Source organism: Myxine glutinosa, chromosome 2 (genome assembly GCF_964187855.1).
Source record: "Myxine glutinosa chromosome 2, kmMyxGlut1.1, whole genome shotgun sequence".
Classification (NCBI taxonomy): Eukaryota; Metazoa; Chordata; class Myxini; order Myxiniformes; family Myxinidae; genus Myxine; species Myxine glutinosa.
The window spans coordinates 35,940,913-35,956,816 of NC_136262.1; the positions used below are offsets into that span (position 1 = coordinate 35,940,913).

At 46.5% G+C, this 15,904-nt stretch overlaps 1 protein-coding gene across 3 annotated transcripts in view; it reads right to left on the reverse strand.

Moving 5' to 3' along the window:
• HMGCLL1 (3-hydroxy-3-methylglutaryl-CoA lyase like 1) overlaps nucleotides 1-13,395 on the reverse strand; it is a 21,893-nt gene extending 8,498 nt beyond the window's left edge. The window contains exons 1-5 of one of the 3 annotated variants that reach the window (XM_068108353.2): nucleotides 12,849-13,395; nucleotides 12,623-12,697; nucleotides 12,409-12,516; nucleotides 5,836-5,931; nucleotides 5,579-5,727 (exon numbers count right to left, since the gene is read on the reverse strand). In XM_068108353.2, coding sequence (XP_067964454.2) covers nucleotides 5,579-5,727; nucleotides 5,836-5,931; nucleotides 12,409-12,516; nucleotides 12,623-12,697; nucleotides 12,849-12,929 — 509 coding nt within the window. In that variant the 5' untranslated portion in view covers nucleotides 12,930-13,395. Of the gene's footprint in view, nucleotides 1-5,578; nucleotides 5,728-5,835; nucleotides 5,936-12,408; nucleotides 12,517-12,622; nucleotides 12,698-12,848 lie in introns of all 3 variants that reach the window. The other 2 variants (XM_068108354.2, XM_068108355.2) reach the window with 2 other exon arrangements.
• Nucleotides 13,396-15,904: the final 2,509 nt, after the last annotated feature.

Below are 15,904 nucleotides of genomic sequence, written 5' to 3' on the forward strand. Positions count from 1 at the left end.
GATGCAGGTGCCTCTAATATATATATTTTTAAAATCACTCATTCAACCAGTTTGAATAGAGAAAAGGAGTCATTCTGCTGTTTTGTGTCACTGTGTGTACCACAATGAGCATGGAGAAAAGAAAGAAAACCAGAGAATTGTCTGAGGAGATCAGACACAAGATTGTAGCCAAGCATGGACAATCTCAAGGCTACAAGTCCATCTCGAGAGACCTTGATGTTCCTTTGTACACCGTACGCAATGTTATCAGGAAATTTAAGGCCCATGGCACTGTAACCAACCTCCCTGGATGTGGCCGCAAGAGAAAACTTGATCGAAGATCGCAGTGAAGGATTGTTCAAATGGTGGAGAAAGCATCTCGATCAATGCCAAACAGATTCAAGCAGACCTTCAGACACAAGGTACTCAATCACTTTTTTTTTTTTTTTTTTTTTTTTTAATACAAGATCGAGGCTCGTGAAAGAGCGAACATTAATCACACAGAAAGACAAACCGACACATAAAACATATAACATCGGGAGCGGTAGACAAGATGGGGAGAGAGGGGGAAGGACACAAACACAACATTTGAGAGCAGGGACCGAGAGACATGGAGACATCGAGAGATCTGAGAGAGGGCGAGGGCTTTGGGGGGGGGGGGGCATGGGAAGGGAGCGGTGGGAGAGGTATAAAACATATGGACACTGCCAGGACTTCCAGGAAAGAAGTTGGAATTTCAAACAAGGTGGATCTGGGGTGAATTAGCGGGGGTAGAAAAGATCAAGGTTTTGGATGGGGGAAGATAAGAGATGGTGGTGAACAGCTGTTTTAAAGACCTGGAGGGAGGAGTGGGATTGAAGGGAGTGAGGGAGTTTGTTCCAGAGGCGGGAGAAAAGAGGAATGAAAGAGTGAAGGTGAGCAGAGAGCCGAGATTTCGGCAGTTTAACCATCAGAGGGTTGCTGGCAGATCTTGTGCGACCTGTAGGAATATTTGGGGGACAGAGCACAGAGAGAGCTGGGGGTGCAAGGCCGGAGAGGAGTCGGTAGAAGACAGAAAGACCACCTACCTGCCTGCGGTGAGTGAGTGAAAGGCCCTCAGAGATAGCTTCATCGCGGGAGATTCCAATAATTCTGAAAGCTTTGGTTTCAACAGCGTGAAGCCGAGCTAGGTGTGAGGCAGGAGCACCGGCCCATAGGGGAGAACAGTATTCCATTGAGCTGCGGATGAAAGCCTTGTATGTGGTGAGGAGCTCAGGTGTGCCGAGGAAGGACTTCGCACGACGGAGGATGCCCAGTCGGCGACTGGCTTTGGAGGCCAGCTTGGAAATGTGGTTTTCCCAAGAAAGATCATGGCAGATAGTGAGACCCAAAATCTTGAGCGACAGAACTTCTTGGAGAGGATTGTTGAGAAAGTAGATGGGAGGGTTGTCCAGTCGATCTTTTCGGAGAGACATAGTAAGAGTGTGAGATTTGTCAGGATTGAAAGACATGTTCCACTTGTTTGACCAGTCTGTGATTTTGTCCAGGTCTTCAGAGAGTGAGGAGGCAGCAGACTGCCGATCTGAGGGAAGAGGAATGGAGCGGCAGAGAGTGGAGTCATCAGCAAAGAGATAGAGAGGATTTTCGAGAGAGTCAGAGAGATCATTGATGAAGACCAGAAAAAGCACGGGGCCCAGAACACTGCCTTGGGGAACTCCAGCCTGAACAGGAAGAGGAGATGAGAGAAACCCATTCAGGGCCACACGTTGACGACGACTAGAGAGGAAGTCCGCCAGCCATGCGTGGAGATTTCCATGGATACCAAAGGAGGAGAGTTTGGTGAGCAGAGCGGGGTGCCAGACCGTGTCGAAGGCACGTGATATGTCGAGGGAGACAGCTCTAATTTCCTGTTTGGCATTGAGGACCTCCATCCATTGTTGAGACAGCAGAAGCAGCATGTCCAGAGTAGAGTGACCTGGTCTGAAACCAAATTGATGATCAGAGATCAAGCCATTGGAGAAGAGGAAAGATTTCATATCCGAAGCAATGATGGATTCCATGACTTTGCTGATAATTGGGAGAAGGCTGATTGGTCTGTAGTTGCTAGGATCTGTTTTTGCACCTTTTTTGTGCAAAGCGGTGATGTTGGCTGATTTCCAAGCAGATGGCAGTTGACCTTGAGCAAAAGAGAGGGTGAAGAGAACAGAGAGAGGGTGAGATAGAGCAGCAGAGCAGGATTTTAGGACCCGTGGGCTGATGCCGTCGGGTCCAGTTGCAGAATCAGAGTCGAGGGTTGACAGAAACTTTTCCACCTTGTCAGGAGGAAAGGACACGGAGTCCAGGAGCAGCAGGGTACGACTGGGTATGGTGGGTACAGAGAGGGATGGGTTTGGGACACAAGATTTAGTGGCAAACACAGAGTTGAGGCATTCAGCTTTTTCACGTGCGGAGTCAGCTGTGTAGCCGTTTGAGGTAAGGGAGGGGATGGAGGGGGAACAAACACCAGAAACGGATTTGACCAGACGCCACCAGGATTTGGAAGAGGGAGACAGATAAGAGAGTTCGGTCTTGAGAATGGAGAGATATTGTTTCCTGGCTCTCCTGAGGGTGGACACACACTTGTTTCGGGCTTTGTGAAAGGAAATGAGATTTCCTTCCGTTGGATTTGCTTTCCAGGAGACGAAGGCAAGTTGTTTCTGGGCAACAGCCTCACCACAAGATTCCGTGTACCATGGACGGGAGGAAGGGTATGACAACTGAAGACGAGATGGGATAAATCTGTGCATGAGAGAGAGAGCAATTTACTTTGGAAGAATTCCCAGGATGAGTTGATGTCAGAGGTGGTAGAGATGGGAGACCAGTCCAGATGATTGATGGCTGCTTGAAGACCGTGCCAGTTGGCCTGAGTGAAATGCCAGACTCGTCGACGCTGAGCAGGCTCCCTGAGGATGGTCAGAGAGATGTCCACTTTAACAAGGACATGATCAGATGATCCGATCGGAGCAGAAGAAGAGCAGCAGACATTTTCAGGGAAGTTAGTCATAACCAAGTCCAGAAGAGAAGATGTTCCGTTGACTGAGATCCGGGTCGGGAAATTGACAGATTGTGTCAGTCCCAGTGAGTCGCAGAAGTCCTTTGCTGAAGAGCCATGGCTGGTGAGAGAGGTACCCACACCCAGCCAACTGGCATGGTGACAATTGAAATCACCACATATGAGGAAGAGAGAGTTGGGATGAGTAGATAGAAGTTGGTCCATATCATCAGACAGCGAGATGTAGATGGAGTCATCACTGTTTGGTGGACGGTACAACACACATATGAACAAGAGGTGGGAGCGAAGGGGAAGCCGTAGCCAGAGGTATTCCTGGGGGTGAGGTGGAGAGAGTGCAGTGCAGGGCGAGTGAGGAAGAGAGTTTTTGATAAAGATAGCAACCCCGCCTCCAGGACGAGGCTCAGGTCTATCATACCGGAGGAGGGAGTAGCCCGGGAGAGATACTATGGAATCAGAGACATCATAAAGGAGGAAAGTTTCTGTTAAGCAGATCACGTCTGGTTTGACAGAAGCAACCTGTATGGAGAGATCAGTTAAGTTTGAACGAAGGCCCCGGATGTTTGAGGTCCATACCGTTAATGAAGAGGAAGGGGGAGCATCAGATACAGAACAGGGGGGAGGAGGGGTAGGGTAAGATGTGGAAGAGGTGGAAGAGATAGGGAGAGCTGTTGAAGGTGTGTCAGAGATTTCAGAATAGCTCGGAGAAAGGGAAGGATGGGGCGGACAAAAGGTTTGATGGTGATTGGGTGAGCCACAATGAGGTGTTATTTAAAATGAGCAAACGACAGTTTAACTCGCACCATCTGTGACCAACTCAATGAAAGGGGGTTCTATGGCAGGAGACCCAGGAGGACCCCACTGCAGAGAGAGGGACATAAGAAAGCCCGACTGGAGTTTTAGAAAACACACGTGAACGAGCCAAAATCCTTCTGGGAGAATGTCCTGTGGACAGACGAGACCAAATTAAAGCTTTTATTAAAGCACATCATCTCTATGTTTACAGAAAACAAAATGAAGCCTTCAAAGAAAGGAACACGTTCCCTACAGTCAAACATGGAGAAGGCTCAGTGATCTTTTGGGGTTGTTGTGCTGCCTCTGGCACTGGGTGCCTTGAATGTGTGCATGGCATCATGAAATCAGATTACCAAGGCATTTTGGAGTGCAATGTTCAACCCAGTGTCAGAAAGCTGGGTCTCCGTGGAAGGTCATGGGTCTTGCAGCAGGACAATGGCCGCAAACACTTCAAAAAGCACCCTGGAATGGTTCAAGACAAAACGCTGGACTGTTCTGAAGTGGCCAGCAATGAGTCCAGATCTAAATCCCATTGAACACCTGTGGGGAGATCTGAAAAAGCAGTTGGGAGAAAGCACCCTTCAAATCTGGGAGAACTGGAGCAGTTTGCACAAGAAGAGTGGGCCAAACTACCAGTAGAGATGTGTAGGAAGCTCATTCATGGCTATAGGAAGCGCTTGACTGCAGTTATTTTGTCCAAAGTCTGTGCTGCCAAATATTAAGTCTAGGGTGTCAATAATTTTGTCAATGCCATTTCTTTTTATTTTCTGATTTAAAAGGATATATTAAGTTCTGAATCAAAAACAAAGATTATGTAATATTAACAGTGAAAAAAGAATTGTGGAGACCAAATACTTTTGTCAATTTCAACTTGTTTTTAGAGAAAATTGTGACATTTGAAATAAGTGCAAGGGTGCCAATATTTTTGGCCACTCATTAACCTGTGGGAATAAAATACAATAAAATACAACGTAACATTCCCCCACCGAACAACGGAAACTACAAAAAACACATCCACACCCACAACACCACAAATGCAATAACCAAACTGGGCCCAAACAGTATCTTGGGCAAAAAAACCCCACCCATTGACAACATAGATAAACTACTCCCCAGGTCTGATCATGTTCACCTTTCACACTTTCACTGTGGACACCACCCACAACCTTTAGACTACAAAAATGGACTCGATGACACTACTGACGACACGTGCAACCACTGCCAGGCCGCTCCACACACAATAAAACACATCATGGAAGACTGCGTGGTCCTGGCTTCACGTAGGCAAGAGCACATTGTGGATGTGAGGGATCTCTGGGTCGCTCCTGCGAGAACAATCGACTATCTTCATGCCACCGGTCTGTTCAACCAGAACCGACTGAGGCAACATAACAACAACAACAAAAAAGTTTAATCCAAATCCGGTCATAGCTTTTTGAGATATCCTGCTCATAGACAAACAAAACAGGGGCAAAAACATAACCTCTGTCCACAAATCTCAAAATGTCTTGCGTGCTGCTTGGGTGTTACTCGGAAATATATATATATATTGACGATTTAAAAACTCGGATGATTTAATGCTTGACCAAACGGCATGTGGACCTTTGGCTATGTGTTGATAAAACCACCTACACAAAACGGTTCAATAATGCAACCTTAAATCTTTGTACAGTATTGAAATCTTGAAACTCCATTTCTTTTCCACATTCTTCCACTTCCCAATCTATTACGTCTCATCTACTCATATCCCCACCATTCACATTCTCAAAACCTTACCCTCTGACAGGTATCCCAGCAACACGAGCAGCATCCATCACCTCCTGAAAACGCTCTATGCTCTCAGCGATGGAGCAGTTAATGTTCTTCCGTGAAAATGACTCAGATGCTGCTCCAAAAATGGCAACCTCCTTGGCACCGGCATTCATCTGTCACAATCCATGGTACGAGCAAAAAATCCCAGGGTATATGCAAAAAAGCGACAGTTGAATGGGAAAATGCTCAATAATTTGGACTTGCCAAAGTGCTACACTTACAGCAGCTTTGAAGCCCTGTAGGTTTGGTGTCAGCACTGGGTAGCTCACATTGGGAAGCTTCGTGATGCTGCGCATAACCTCCACTTGATCGGCCATCTGGCTTTACCAAGCACAGTGTAAAATTGCTCAATCAGGCAAGCATTGGAGAGGTTAGAACAAACAAAACAATCCGTCGCCAGATGACATCTTTACAAAAACAAGAACTAGAATGGCACTCGATAGAGAGCATAGCTCCGCCAGGCTGAACGGTTTACGTTTTGTATCCCACCTATGGGCCAGATCTGGATCCGGACCTGAACCAAACTACAGACAACCCTCGTTAATCCGGACTACTTTGTTCCCAGCACCCAATGTCGGATTAGCGAGATTGTTGGATAAACTATTTTGCAGATTAGAGGGATAAATTGAATAGTGGAAATCTGTTCCATTGACGTTTTGGTCGGATAGCGAGATTTCCGGATTAAACGGGGTCAGATTAACGAGGGTTGACTGCACTCCACATCCGGATGCAACATCAGCATGGATTTCAATATTTCATTGTCACGAGTAGTTTTTTTTTGTTGTTGTTGTTGTTATTTGTATACAAGATCGAGGCTCGTGTAAGAGCTAACATTAATGTCAAAGAAAACAAAAAAGAAACGGATACGCAAGACGAAATAAAGGGAGCGGAAGACAAGATGGGGAGAGGGCAAAGCACACAAGTACAACATTTGAGAGCAGGGACATCGGGAGATCTGTGAGAGGTAGAGGGCTTGGGGGAGGAGGCATGGGAAGGGGGCTGGTGGGGGGGGGGGGGGGGGGGGAGGTTAAAAAAAAAAAACGGACACTGCTAGGACTTACAGGAAAGAAGTCGGTATTTCAGAAAAGTGGATCTGGGGTTAATTAACAGGGGTAGAAAAGATCAAGGTTTTGGATGGGGGAAGATAAGAGATGGTGGTGAACAGTTGTTTTAAAGACCTGGAGGGATAATAATAAAGGAGTCTTATATAGCCCCATCAAGCAGAGTAAACTACCCTCATGGCGCTTTACATTATCAGGCGAACACACACACACACACACACACACACCTTCACTCTTGCCCTATTCCTCTCCCTCCCCATTCAAAACCCACAGATGTGTACTCTCCCTGAGTGAGATTCTCCCCCAGGGATGAGTGGGATTGAAGAGAGTGAGGGAGTTTGTTCCAAAGGTGAGAGAAAAGAGGAATGAAAGAGTGAAGGTGAGCAGAGAATCTTGATTTTAGCAGTTTCACCAAAGAGGGTTGCAGGCAGATCTTGTGAGACCTGTAGGAGTACTTGGGGGACAGAGCACAGACAGGGCTGGGGGAGCAAGGCCAGAGAGGAGTCGGTAGAAGTTTATTTTTTGTTGGTAAAACTTTGTTTTTTTGTTGGAAGTGTTGGTAAAAGTTAATTTTATTTATATCAATGCTATTTAATTTGTGATTGGAGTTATGCAGTTTGGAATGAAAATAGAGATATGGAGTTCAAGTGAATGAGGAAATGACGGCGGTTTCTACTTTGTAACCGCGACATTCGCGGATCGCCATATGGAGATTCGCCATTGACTAGGTACGGAACTGTAACGTATTATTCTGACTTGTATTTGCATTGTTGTTGTGGTTTATCGGACGCGCTTATTCGTCAGACACGAGTGAATCATCACCGCGTCAATAAACGCGCTTTCCGCTTCCGGCACGATGGAGTCTGCTTGAGTTCGTTACATGGTGTCAGAAGTTCGTTGATATTCACGCCATAAGCCGCCATTCGTCTCCATAAATATGGCATCTCCGAACTTTGATCATCCCTCGATCGACTGGGAGAGTCTGGATCTCTACCAGGAGTTTTGCCGGTTCAGAAATCACGTCAGTTTTGTCTTGTCAGGGCCGCTCGCAGACATAACGAAGCCTCGTCAAGCAGGATGGCTCGGAACGTGGATCGGCGAACAAGGTCGTCAAATCTACCAAACTCTATCTTGGGAGGAAGGAGAGAAAGACGACCCGCAGGAAGTGCTGAACAAATTCCAGAACTATGTGCAGCCCAGAAAGAACAAAAGAGTTGCCAGGCACCGACTGAAACAAAGGCGCCAGCGGAGTGGTGAGTCTTTTGATCATTTCATAAAAGATCTGAGGATAATTCTCATGGATTGCGATTACCAAGACCCAGACGACATAATCGTCGATTGCATCATTGATGGCAGCCATGATAAGAGGGTCCAAGAGAAATTACTCGATAGGGGTGAGGAGCTCTCACTAGCTTAAGCTATAGAAATTGGCCAACAGCTAGAGCTCTCGCAGAAACATATGAGAATAGTCCGAGATGAAGATGCTCTCATCTCAGCCCTCAGATCTGAAAACGAACGAACTCAGCACCAGACTCAACGTTGTAAGAGCAAGCCTGATAGGCATACACAAGCCACCGAGCTGTTCAAAGCTGAGAATCGGTTTCGGAATGACGGTCCCTGCAGCAAATATGACCGGGGGCTGTTGTGGCGCGCCTCAACTACAGCCGGAATCCAATGCCTGGCCTCCGGGTTTGGCAACATCCTAACACTGTCTCCCGGCTGGAGCGGTGGCAAATCTGACATAGATGGCTTGTCATGATAGTATTTTTGTTTCTCCTTCTGTGTGTCAAGGCGTGATCTCACAAGGTGATGGTCATACCGCGCAGGCATGAGAAGAGTGCGGTTGCAAGGCAGTGTGTTTCTGGGGCGTCTTCCCATTAGGAGCTGAGCCGGGGACAAGTTTATTCCTTCAAGTGGAGTGGTGCGGTAGTCTAGCAGGGCTAAGTACTTATCTGCTGACAAAATGCCACGTCCAACAGACAAACAAGGCGTCAAGCGTTTCCTTGGATTCGTTCAGTATTTAGGGAAGTTTATTCCCAACCTAAGTGACACAAGCAAGCCTCTCCGTGATCTCTGCAAGGCGGACGTGGAGTTCTCCTGGCAGTCAGCTCAGGAGCTGTCCTTCAAGAAGCTGAAGCAAGCATGTATTTCGGCCCCGGTCCTTCAGTACTACGATGTAAGTCAGCCAGTTGAAATACAAGCCGATGCCAGCCAAAACGCTGTAGGAGCCTGTTTGCTCCAGAATGGCAACCCTATAGCGTTCACATCACGCAGTATGACCGATACTGAGTGTCGCTACGCTATGATTGAGAAGGAAATGCTCTCAATCGTCCATGCAACAGAAGCATTTCACTACTATCTATCTATAATTCCAGTAATCTCTGTCTGTACGTTTGTACGTTTGTACGTTTGTCTGTTTGTCTGTGACCGCTGTTTCTCGACAACTACCGGTCCGATATACTTGAAACTTGCCAGGTATATTGCTGGGGACCCGAGGATGTGCCTTTTCAAGGTTTTAAATTAATCGGACAAGTACTTACCGAGCTATGGCGATTTAGCCGTTCGCCGTTCGCTTTGGCGTTGCGAATGGACCAAACCATTCATGTAAATAGAGGGGGGGGGGGGGTTCTGTGGTCGTTCGCTTTGGCTTTGCGAATGGACCAAACCATTCATGTAAATAGAGGGGGGGGTTCTGTGGTCGTTCGCTTTGGCTTTGCGAATGGACCAAACCATTCATGTAAATAGAGGGGGGGGTTCTGTGGTCGTTGCGAATGGACCAAACCATTCACATCGAATCATCGAATCACATCGAATGGACCAAACCGTTCGCTTTGGACCAAACCATTGCATGTAAATAGAGGGGGGGGGGGGTTCTGTGGTCGTTGCGAATGGACCAAACCATTCATGTAAATAGAGGGGGGGGGGGGTTCTGTGGTCGTTACTGCCACGTGGTTTCAAAGTTTTTTTTTGTTGTTGTTGTTTGCACGCATGTTTTTTTGCACCCACGTACGGGCACGCCCTAGGATGTTTACACACACACACCCCTACACAAATTTTTTTTTTTTTTTTTTTTTGGCAAGGAACGGGCACCCACGTACGGACACGTCCTAGCTTATATATAGTACGGGCATGCCCTAGTATCTTTGGAAAATCAGTAGTGGTATATAATGACCATAAACCCCTTGAGGAAATCTTCAAGAAGCCTCTCCTATCTTCTCCCATGCGTTTACAGCGTATGTTGCTCAAGCTTCAACGGTATGACTTGGAGGTTAACTACTGCCGTGGTTCTGAGATGGTGCTCCCCGACACATTGTCCCGTGCACCTCTACCGGACACCGACTCAGAAGCTGGGAAAGACCTTGAGCCTGTGAACATGTTCCAGTTCCTTGCGATCACGAGTGGGAAATACCTCGAAATCCAGGAAGCTACTCTGAGTCAAATGAGCCTTCTCTGCGGTGTCATTGCAAGTGGATGGCCTGACTCCCGAAAGGAAGTCCCAGCACAGGTCCGTCCGTACTTTGACTCCAGAACGCAATTGGCAGTCTCAGACAGTGTTGTCTACAAAGGCATGCGCCTTGTCATCCCGCCAAGCCTCAGACCCAGAATGCTGAGCTTGATTCATGAATCGCACCTCGGAGTGAACAAGTGTAAGCAGCGTGCTCGCGAGGTCATGTATTGGCCCTCAATGAACTCTGACATCGAAGAAACTGTACGGAATTGTTGCAAGTGTGCAGAGTATCAAAGCGCTCAGCAACGGGAGCCTCTCTTGCCGACTTACACGCCTGATCTTCCATTCATCGAAGTTGGAAGCGACGTTTTTGACTTCGAATCAAAGCAGTATTTGCTCACGGTCGATTATTACTCCAAGTTTGTGGAGGTGGATTGCCTCAAGGACATTACAGCTCGCTCTGTAATCGAAGCTCTCAAGCAGCAGTTTTGTCGACATGGTATTCCAGAGAAGCTGCGAAGCGATTCCGGAAGTCAGTACACGTCAGAGGAATTTTCTCAGTTTTGCAAAGAATATGGCATAACTCACGACATTGTGTCCCCCAAGCACCAACGTGCCAATGGAGAGGCAGAAAGAGCGATCCAGACAGTGAAAAGGCTCTGGAAGAAGTCAGCAGATAAGTACTTAGCCCTGCTAGACTACCGCACCACTCCACTTGAAGGAATAAACTTGTCCCCGGCTCAGCTCCTAATGGGAAGACGCCCCAGAAACACACTGCCTTGCAACCGCACTCTTCTCATGCCTGCGCGGTATGACCATCACCTTGTGAGATCACGCCTTGACACACAGAAGGAGAAACAAAAATACTATCATGACAAGCCATCTATGTCAGATTTGCCACCGCTCCAGCCGGGAGACAGTGTTAGGATGTTGCCAAACCCGGAGGCCAGGCATTGGATTCCGGCTGTAGTTGAGGCGCGCCACAACAGCCCCCGGTCATATTTGCTGAGGACCCCAAACAATGTGTACCGGCGTAACAGGCTCCATCTCCGCAGAGTGCCTCATTCAGCCAATGTTGGCCCGGTGGGAAGTCAGCCACTCTCTCGCTTTTACTCTTCCCAGGACATGAGGGACTTCCCTGATCCCACCACTCAACAGGACACCCCAGTGGGGAACTGCTGCAAGTCCCCAAGTCCAAGTGAGCAAGCATCTGAATCCCAAAGTCTCCCAACAGTGTCATCGCCTCGAGCCACTGCATCTCCCAGAAATACCAAGTTCATCACAAGGAGCGGCAGAGCGGTTAACCCTCCCAGACGTCTGGATCTTTAAATTTAAATCAATTGATTCACGAGATCTGAATGTGATGCTGTTTGTTAATTAATTCATTGTAAGTTTTACTTTATAGAGTTATTTGCTTTGCTGGTTTCCTTTAAAGTGGCTTCCTTGAAAGAAAGGAGGATGTAACGTATTATTCTGACTTGTATTTGCATTGTTGTTGTGGTTTATCGGACGCGCTTATTCGTCAGACACGAGTGAATCATCACCGCGTCAATAAACGCGCTTTCCGCTTCCGGCACGATGGAGTCTGCTTGAGTTCGTTACAGGAACCATTCAAACAGGTACGTTTTTCGTGCAAGTCCTTCATGAACCTGCTGTCCATGCTTGATGTTCGACTACAGGTGGCACAGGAATGTGGAATTTATTGGTTCCTCGTTTCCCATTTGCCGTTTTTTTTTAACCCAAGTCTGTCTCGAACCAGCTGTCCATATCTGACGGACATGTTTCTCAAAACAGAAAGGTGGAATTTATTGGGATCCATGATTTAGCATTCACCGTTTCTTCTGCCTTGTTTGTTTGCTTTCGGCTCCCCACCCGTGCATAGATAGCACGGGTACCTCGTGTGTGTGTGTGTGTGTGTGTGTGTGTGTTTCATCCATCTGTTGCAGAACTTAGAAGGCGACACAGGTTGCAATGGGTAGTTTACATAGCATATACAACCACACACATAACCACACAACACATGCAAAAAACACACACACACACACACACACACACACACACACACACACACACACACACACACACACACACACACACACACACACACACACACACACACACACACACACACACACACACACACACACACACACACACACACACTATCCTTGAAGTGACCCCTATAGCTATACCTGTACCTGTGTCGTGGTGTTTAAGGAACACACGTCACATTACACGTTTTCTTGCTGTAATAAACACGTCACTTTGAAGAGACAAGACCGCACCTGTGGAATCCATTTGGGAGAGACGAAACTGGTCGCCTCTATCACAGGTAGCCCAGCATCGGCCAGTCTGTTTATCAGGTCGACTTTGACATCGGTCGGTACAATCACCTGCACCGGACGGCAAACAGTTCAGGATTTAATTCAACATTCACGCGGGATCCCTTATAGTTATACTATAGTTATAACAGTGTTTACTCAAACAACACGTACGTACCTTCTCATTCTGCAGACCGTCCCGTGGACCCACCTCAACTAGTTTGACGCGCCGGGGTAGCGCGCCAAACGCAGTCTGAGGAACAAGGACAGATCGGGTAAAGCGCGTCGGACGTCGGGAGGCCAGACTAGCTCAAACCATCAAGCACTAAGCATTAGGCCTCCCGAGCACATGGTAACAACTTCCCTGGACTCTCAAGGGGACGACACCGCGTTTCGGTCCTTACCCCGTGGCTGTAGCTCCTCCCGCCACCGAGAACGGTGGCGACATCTCTACGCAACAAACCTTTGAGACGTGCATAACCCATCCCGCGCAGATTAATGTTTCTTCTTCTTCTTTACTCTTAATCATTTACCGCACCATGTTAACTGTGAGCCCGTTTTGCGCGGAATATCCGCAATTAGTTAGCGAGGTTGGCACCACCTCACCCCCTCCCCTCTCTTTATTCGATAAAGCCCGTAAATATTGATTCGATATATTGACTATTAAAAAAAATATATCAAAATTTGGGAATGCTCACTCGATAGCCTTCAAAAGGCCATTGTTGGAGACAAATTGCTGATTCGTACTCGTTTCCGCGAAACGCTCGATGACTTTATAAATCGACAATTTTAACAATATACTCACGTATCCAGAGCTGGAATGTCTACAAAAAGTGCGCGAAATAAAAGCGGAACAGGCTTTGATGAAGCCTGACAAATTTCCCATTTATTCTTATTCCTCACGCAACACACCCGTAAAAAAATTGATTGGATTTTTTTTTTTGAGTAATCGAGAAACACCGAGAGTTTGCATTTTAAAATTCAAGACAGCAATACGGCTCCTTGGAAAATGCTTATTTTAACACTATATAATATTCTCTGCAAAAAATCGCTCGACGTGAACGAAAACATGTGAACAGCTGTATGTTTATACATCGCCTATGTTGTGGAACCGGTCATTTATTTTTCATTATTGTTTTCTCTATCTCTACGTTATCATGGTTTTTTCACCTCACTAAGTATCTATGTTTTCCATGTAGATTTTCCGGGTTTTTTTTGGGGTTTTTTTGTATACTGAATCGAGGCTCGTGAAAGAGCTAACATTTACTTCACAAACAAATCAACCAAACAAACAAAATATATAAAAAGAGGGAGCGGAAGACAAGATGGGGAGAGAAGGGGAGGAACACAAACACAACATTTGAGAGCAGGGAGATGTGTGGGAGGGAGAGGGCTTGGGGGGAGGAGGTGTGGGAAGGAGGGGGGGGTGTGGGAGAAGTACTACTATTTTTTCTGAAATTTTTCTGCTATTTTTCTGCTATTTTTTCTGCTATATAACTGCTATTTTTCCTCATAAGTTATCATCATCTCGTGTCATCACTCAAGTGGGTGCCATTGGTGGCCACACTTCAGGGTTGGTACGTTTTACGAAAAACGTACCGTTTAAGGTCATTTAGTGGTCAAAGGTCATCCAGGTGCCTTATTTTTTTGTATACAAGATCGAGGCTCGTGTAAGAGCTAACATTAATCACAAAAAGACAAACTGACACATAAAACATAAGATAAAGGGAGCGGAAGACAAGATGGGGAGAGTGAAGCACACAAGTACAACATTTGAGAGCAGGGACATTGGGAGATCTGTGGGAGGGAGAGGGCATGGGGGGAGGAGGCACGGGAGGGGGAAGGAGGCATGGGAAGGGGGGGAGGTGGGAGAGGTATAAAACACATGGACACTGCTCGACTTCCAGGAAAGAAGTTGGACTTTCAAAAAAGTGGATCTGGGGTGGATTAACGGGGGTAAAAAAGATAAAGGTTTTGGATGGGGGAAGACAAGAGATGGTGGTGAACAGCTGTTTTAAAGACCTGGAGGAAGGAGCGGGATTGAAGAGAGTGGGGGAGTTTGTTCCAGAGGCGGAAGAAAAGAGGAATGAAGGAGTGAAGGTGAGCAGAGAGTCTTGATTTTGGCAGTTTCATCAGAAGAGGGTTGCTGGTAGATCTTGTGCGACCTGTAGGAATATTTGGGGGACAGAGCACAGACAGAGCTGGGGCAGCAAGGCCGGAGAGGAGTCGGTAGAAGACAGAAAGACCACCAACCTGCCTGCGGTGAGTGAGTGAAAGGCCCTCGGAGATAGCTTCATCACGGGAGATTCCAATGATTCTGAATGCTTTGGTTTCAACCGCGTGAAGCCGAGCTAAGTGTGAGGCAGGAGCACCAGCCCAGAGGGGAAGTACGTTGATGTGGAAGTGGGGATGGTTGCAGGTACGGCAAAACAAAGAAAATATTTCCTGGTGTATTTGATAGCATCCAAACTTGATGGGGTTATTTTGGACAATTTGCTTGGATTCCATGCATTCACCAGTTGTGATACCACCTCGTCCTTCACAGGGTTTTCCAAGAAGTCATGCTGGAAGATGTATTAGAAATACACTGCCCTTCTGGAAGGTATCGGTCGGGATGGTGACATCTCGAGTCCAGAATAATTTGTCGTAAGCTGTATGGTGCTGAAGACCTGGAAAGTCCAAGGGTGGAAGAATTGAGGCACACTCTATTCAACAAGGCAAGGAAAAGGTTGGAGTAGCTTCCACCAACAACAGATGCCCTAGAGCTTCACTTGGAAAGATCAAACTACCAAGCAAAGATATGGCTGCAGGCAGACAGAGCGGAAATGGAAGTTGGATCTGCAACTGAGATGAATGGATGGAAAAGAAGGACTGAAAGGCCTTGAAATTGTTTGGACGAGATTTCCAGCCATCCCAAAGGCATGCATCGAACTAACATCTTGTGGATGTAAAACCAAATACAGCACAGTGAGATGCAGGTGTTATCGTGCAAGTCAGAATTGCATGTACATGTGGAATATCTTCATATTACTGAGTATGCGCCGGTATTGGGAAAATACAAAGTCATGGTTTTGAAAAGTTGAAACAAAAAAATTTTTTTTAAACATCCAAAATTATTTTGTAGATTTCTTTATTCTCGATATTAAGTAAAATTAGTGAAATTGAGTAGTTTCAAAAACAAAAATTCAAGTAAACATGAATTTTTAGTGAAATATCTTATACTAGTATAAAGCCCGTCAAAAATGACGGGTTGGAACAGTTTTTGAAGGTACAGCCACGTGAGCATGCCAAAGTCTGAAGTCTGGGCCTAGTGTCAGATGTGCTTATATCATTTTTATTTGTTAGACATCTTGCAGACGTAAATGAACACTTGTTTTACTCTGCACGCATTGCACATCGTGTGCAGCAAATTTTACCTCCCTGTGCCTTGTATTTATTGTGATTAAAAAATACCGCTTCT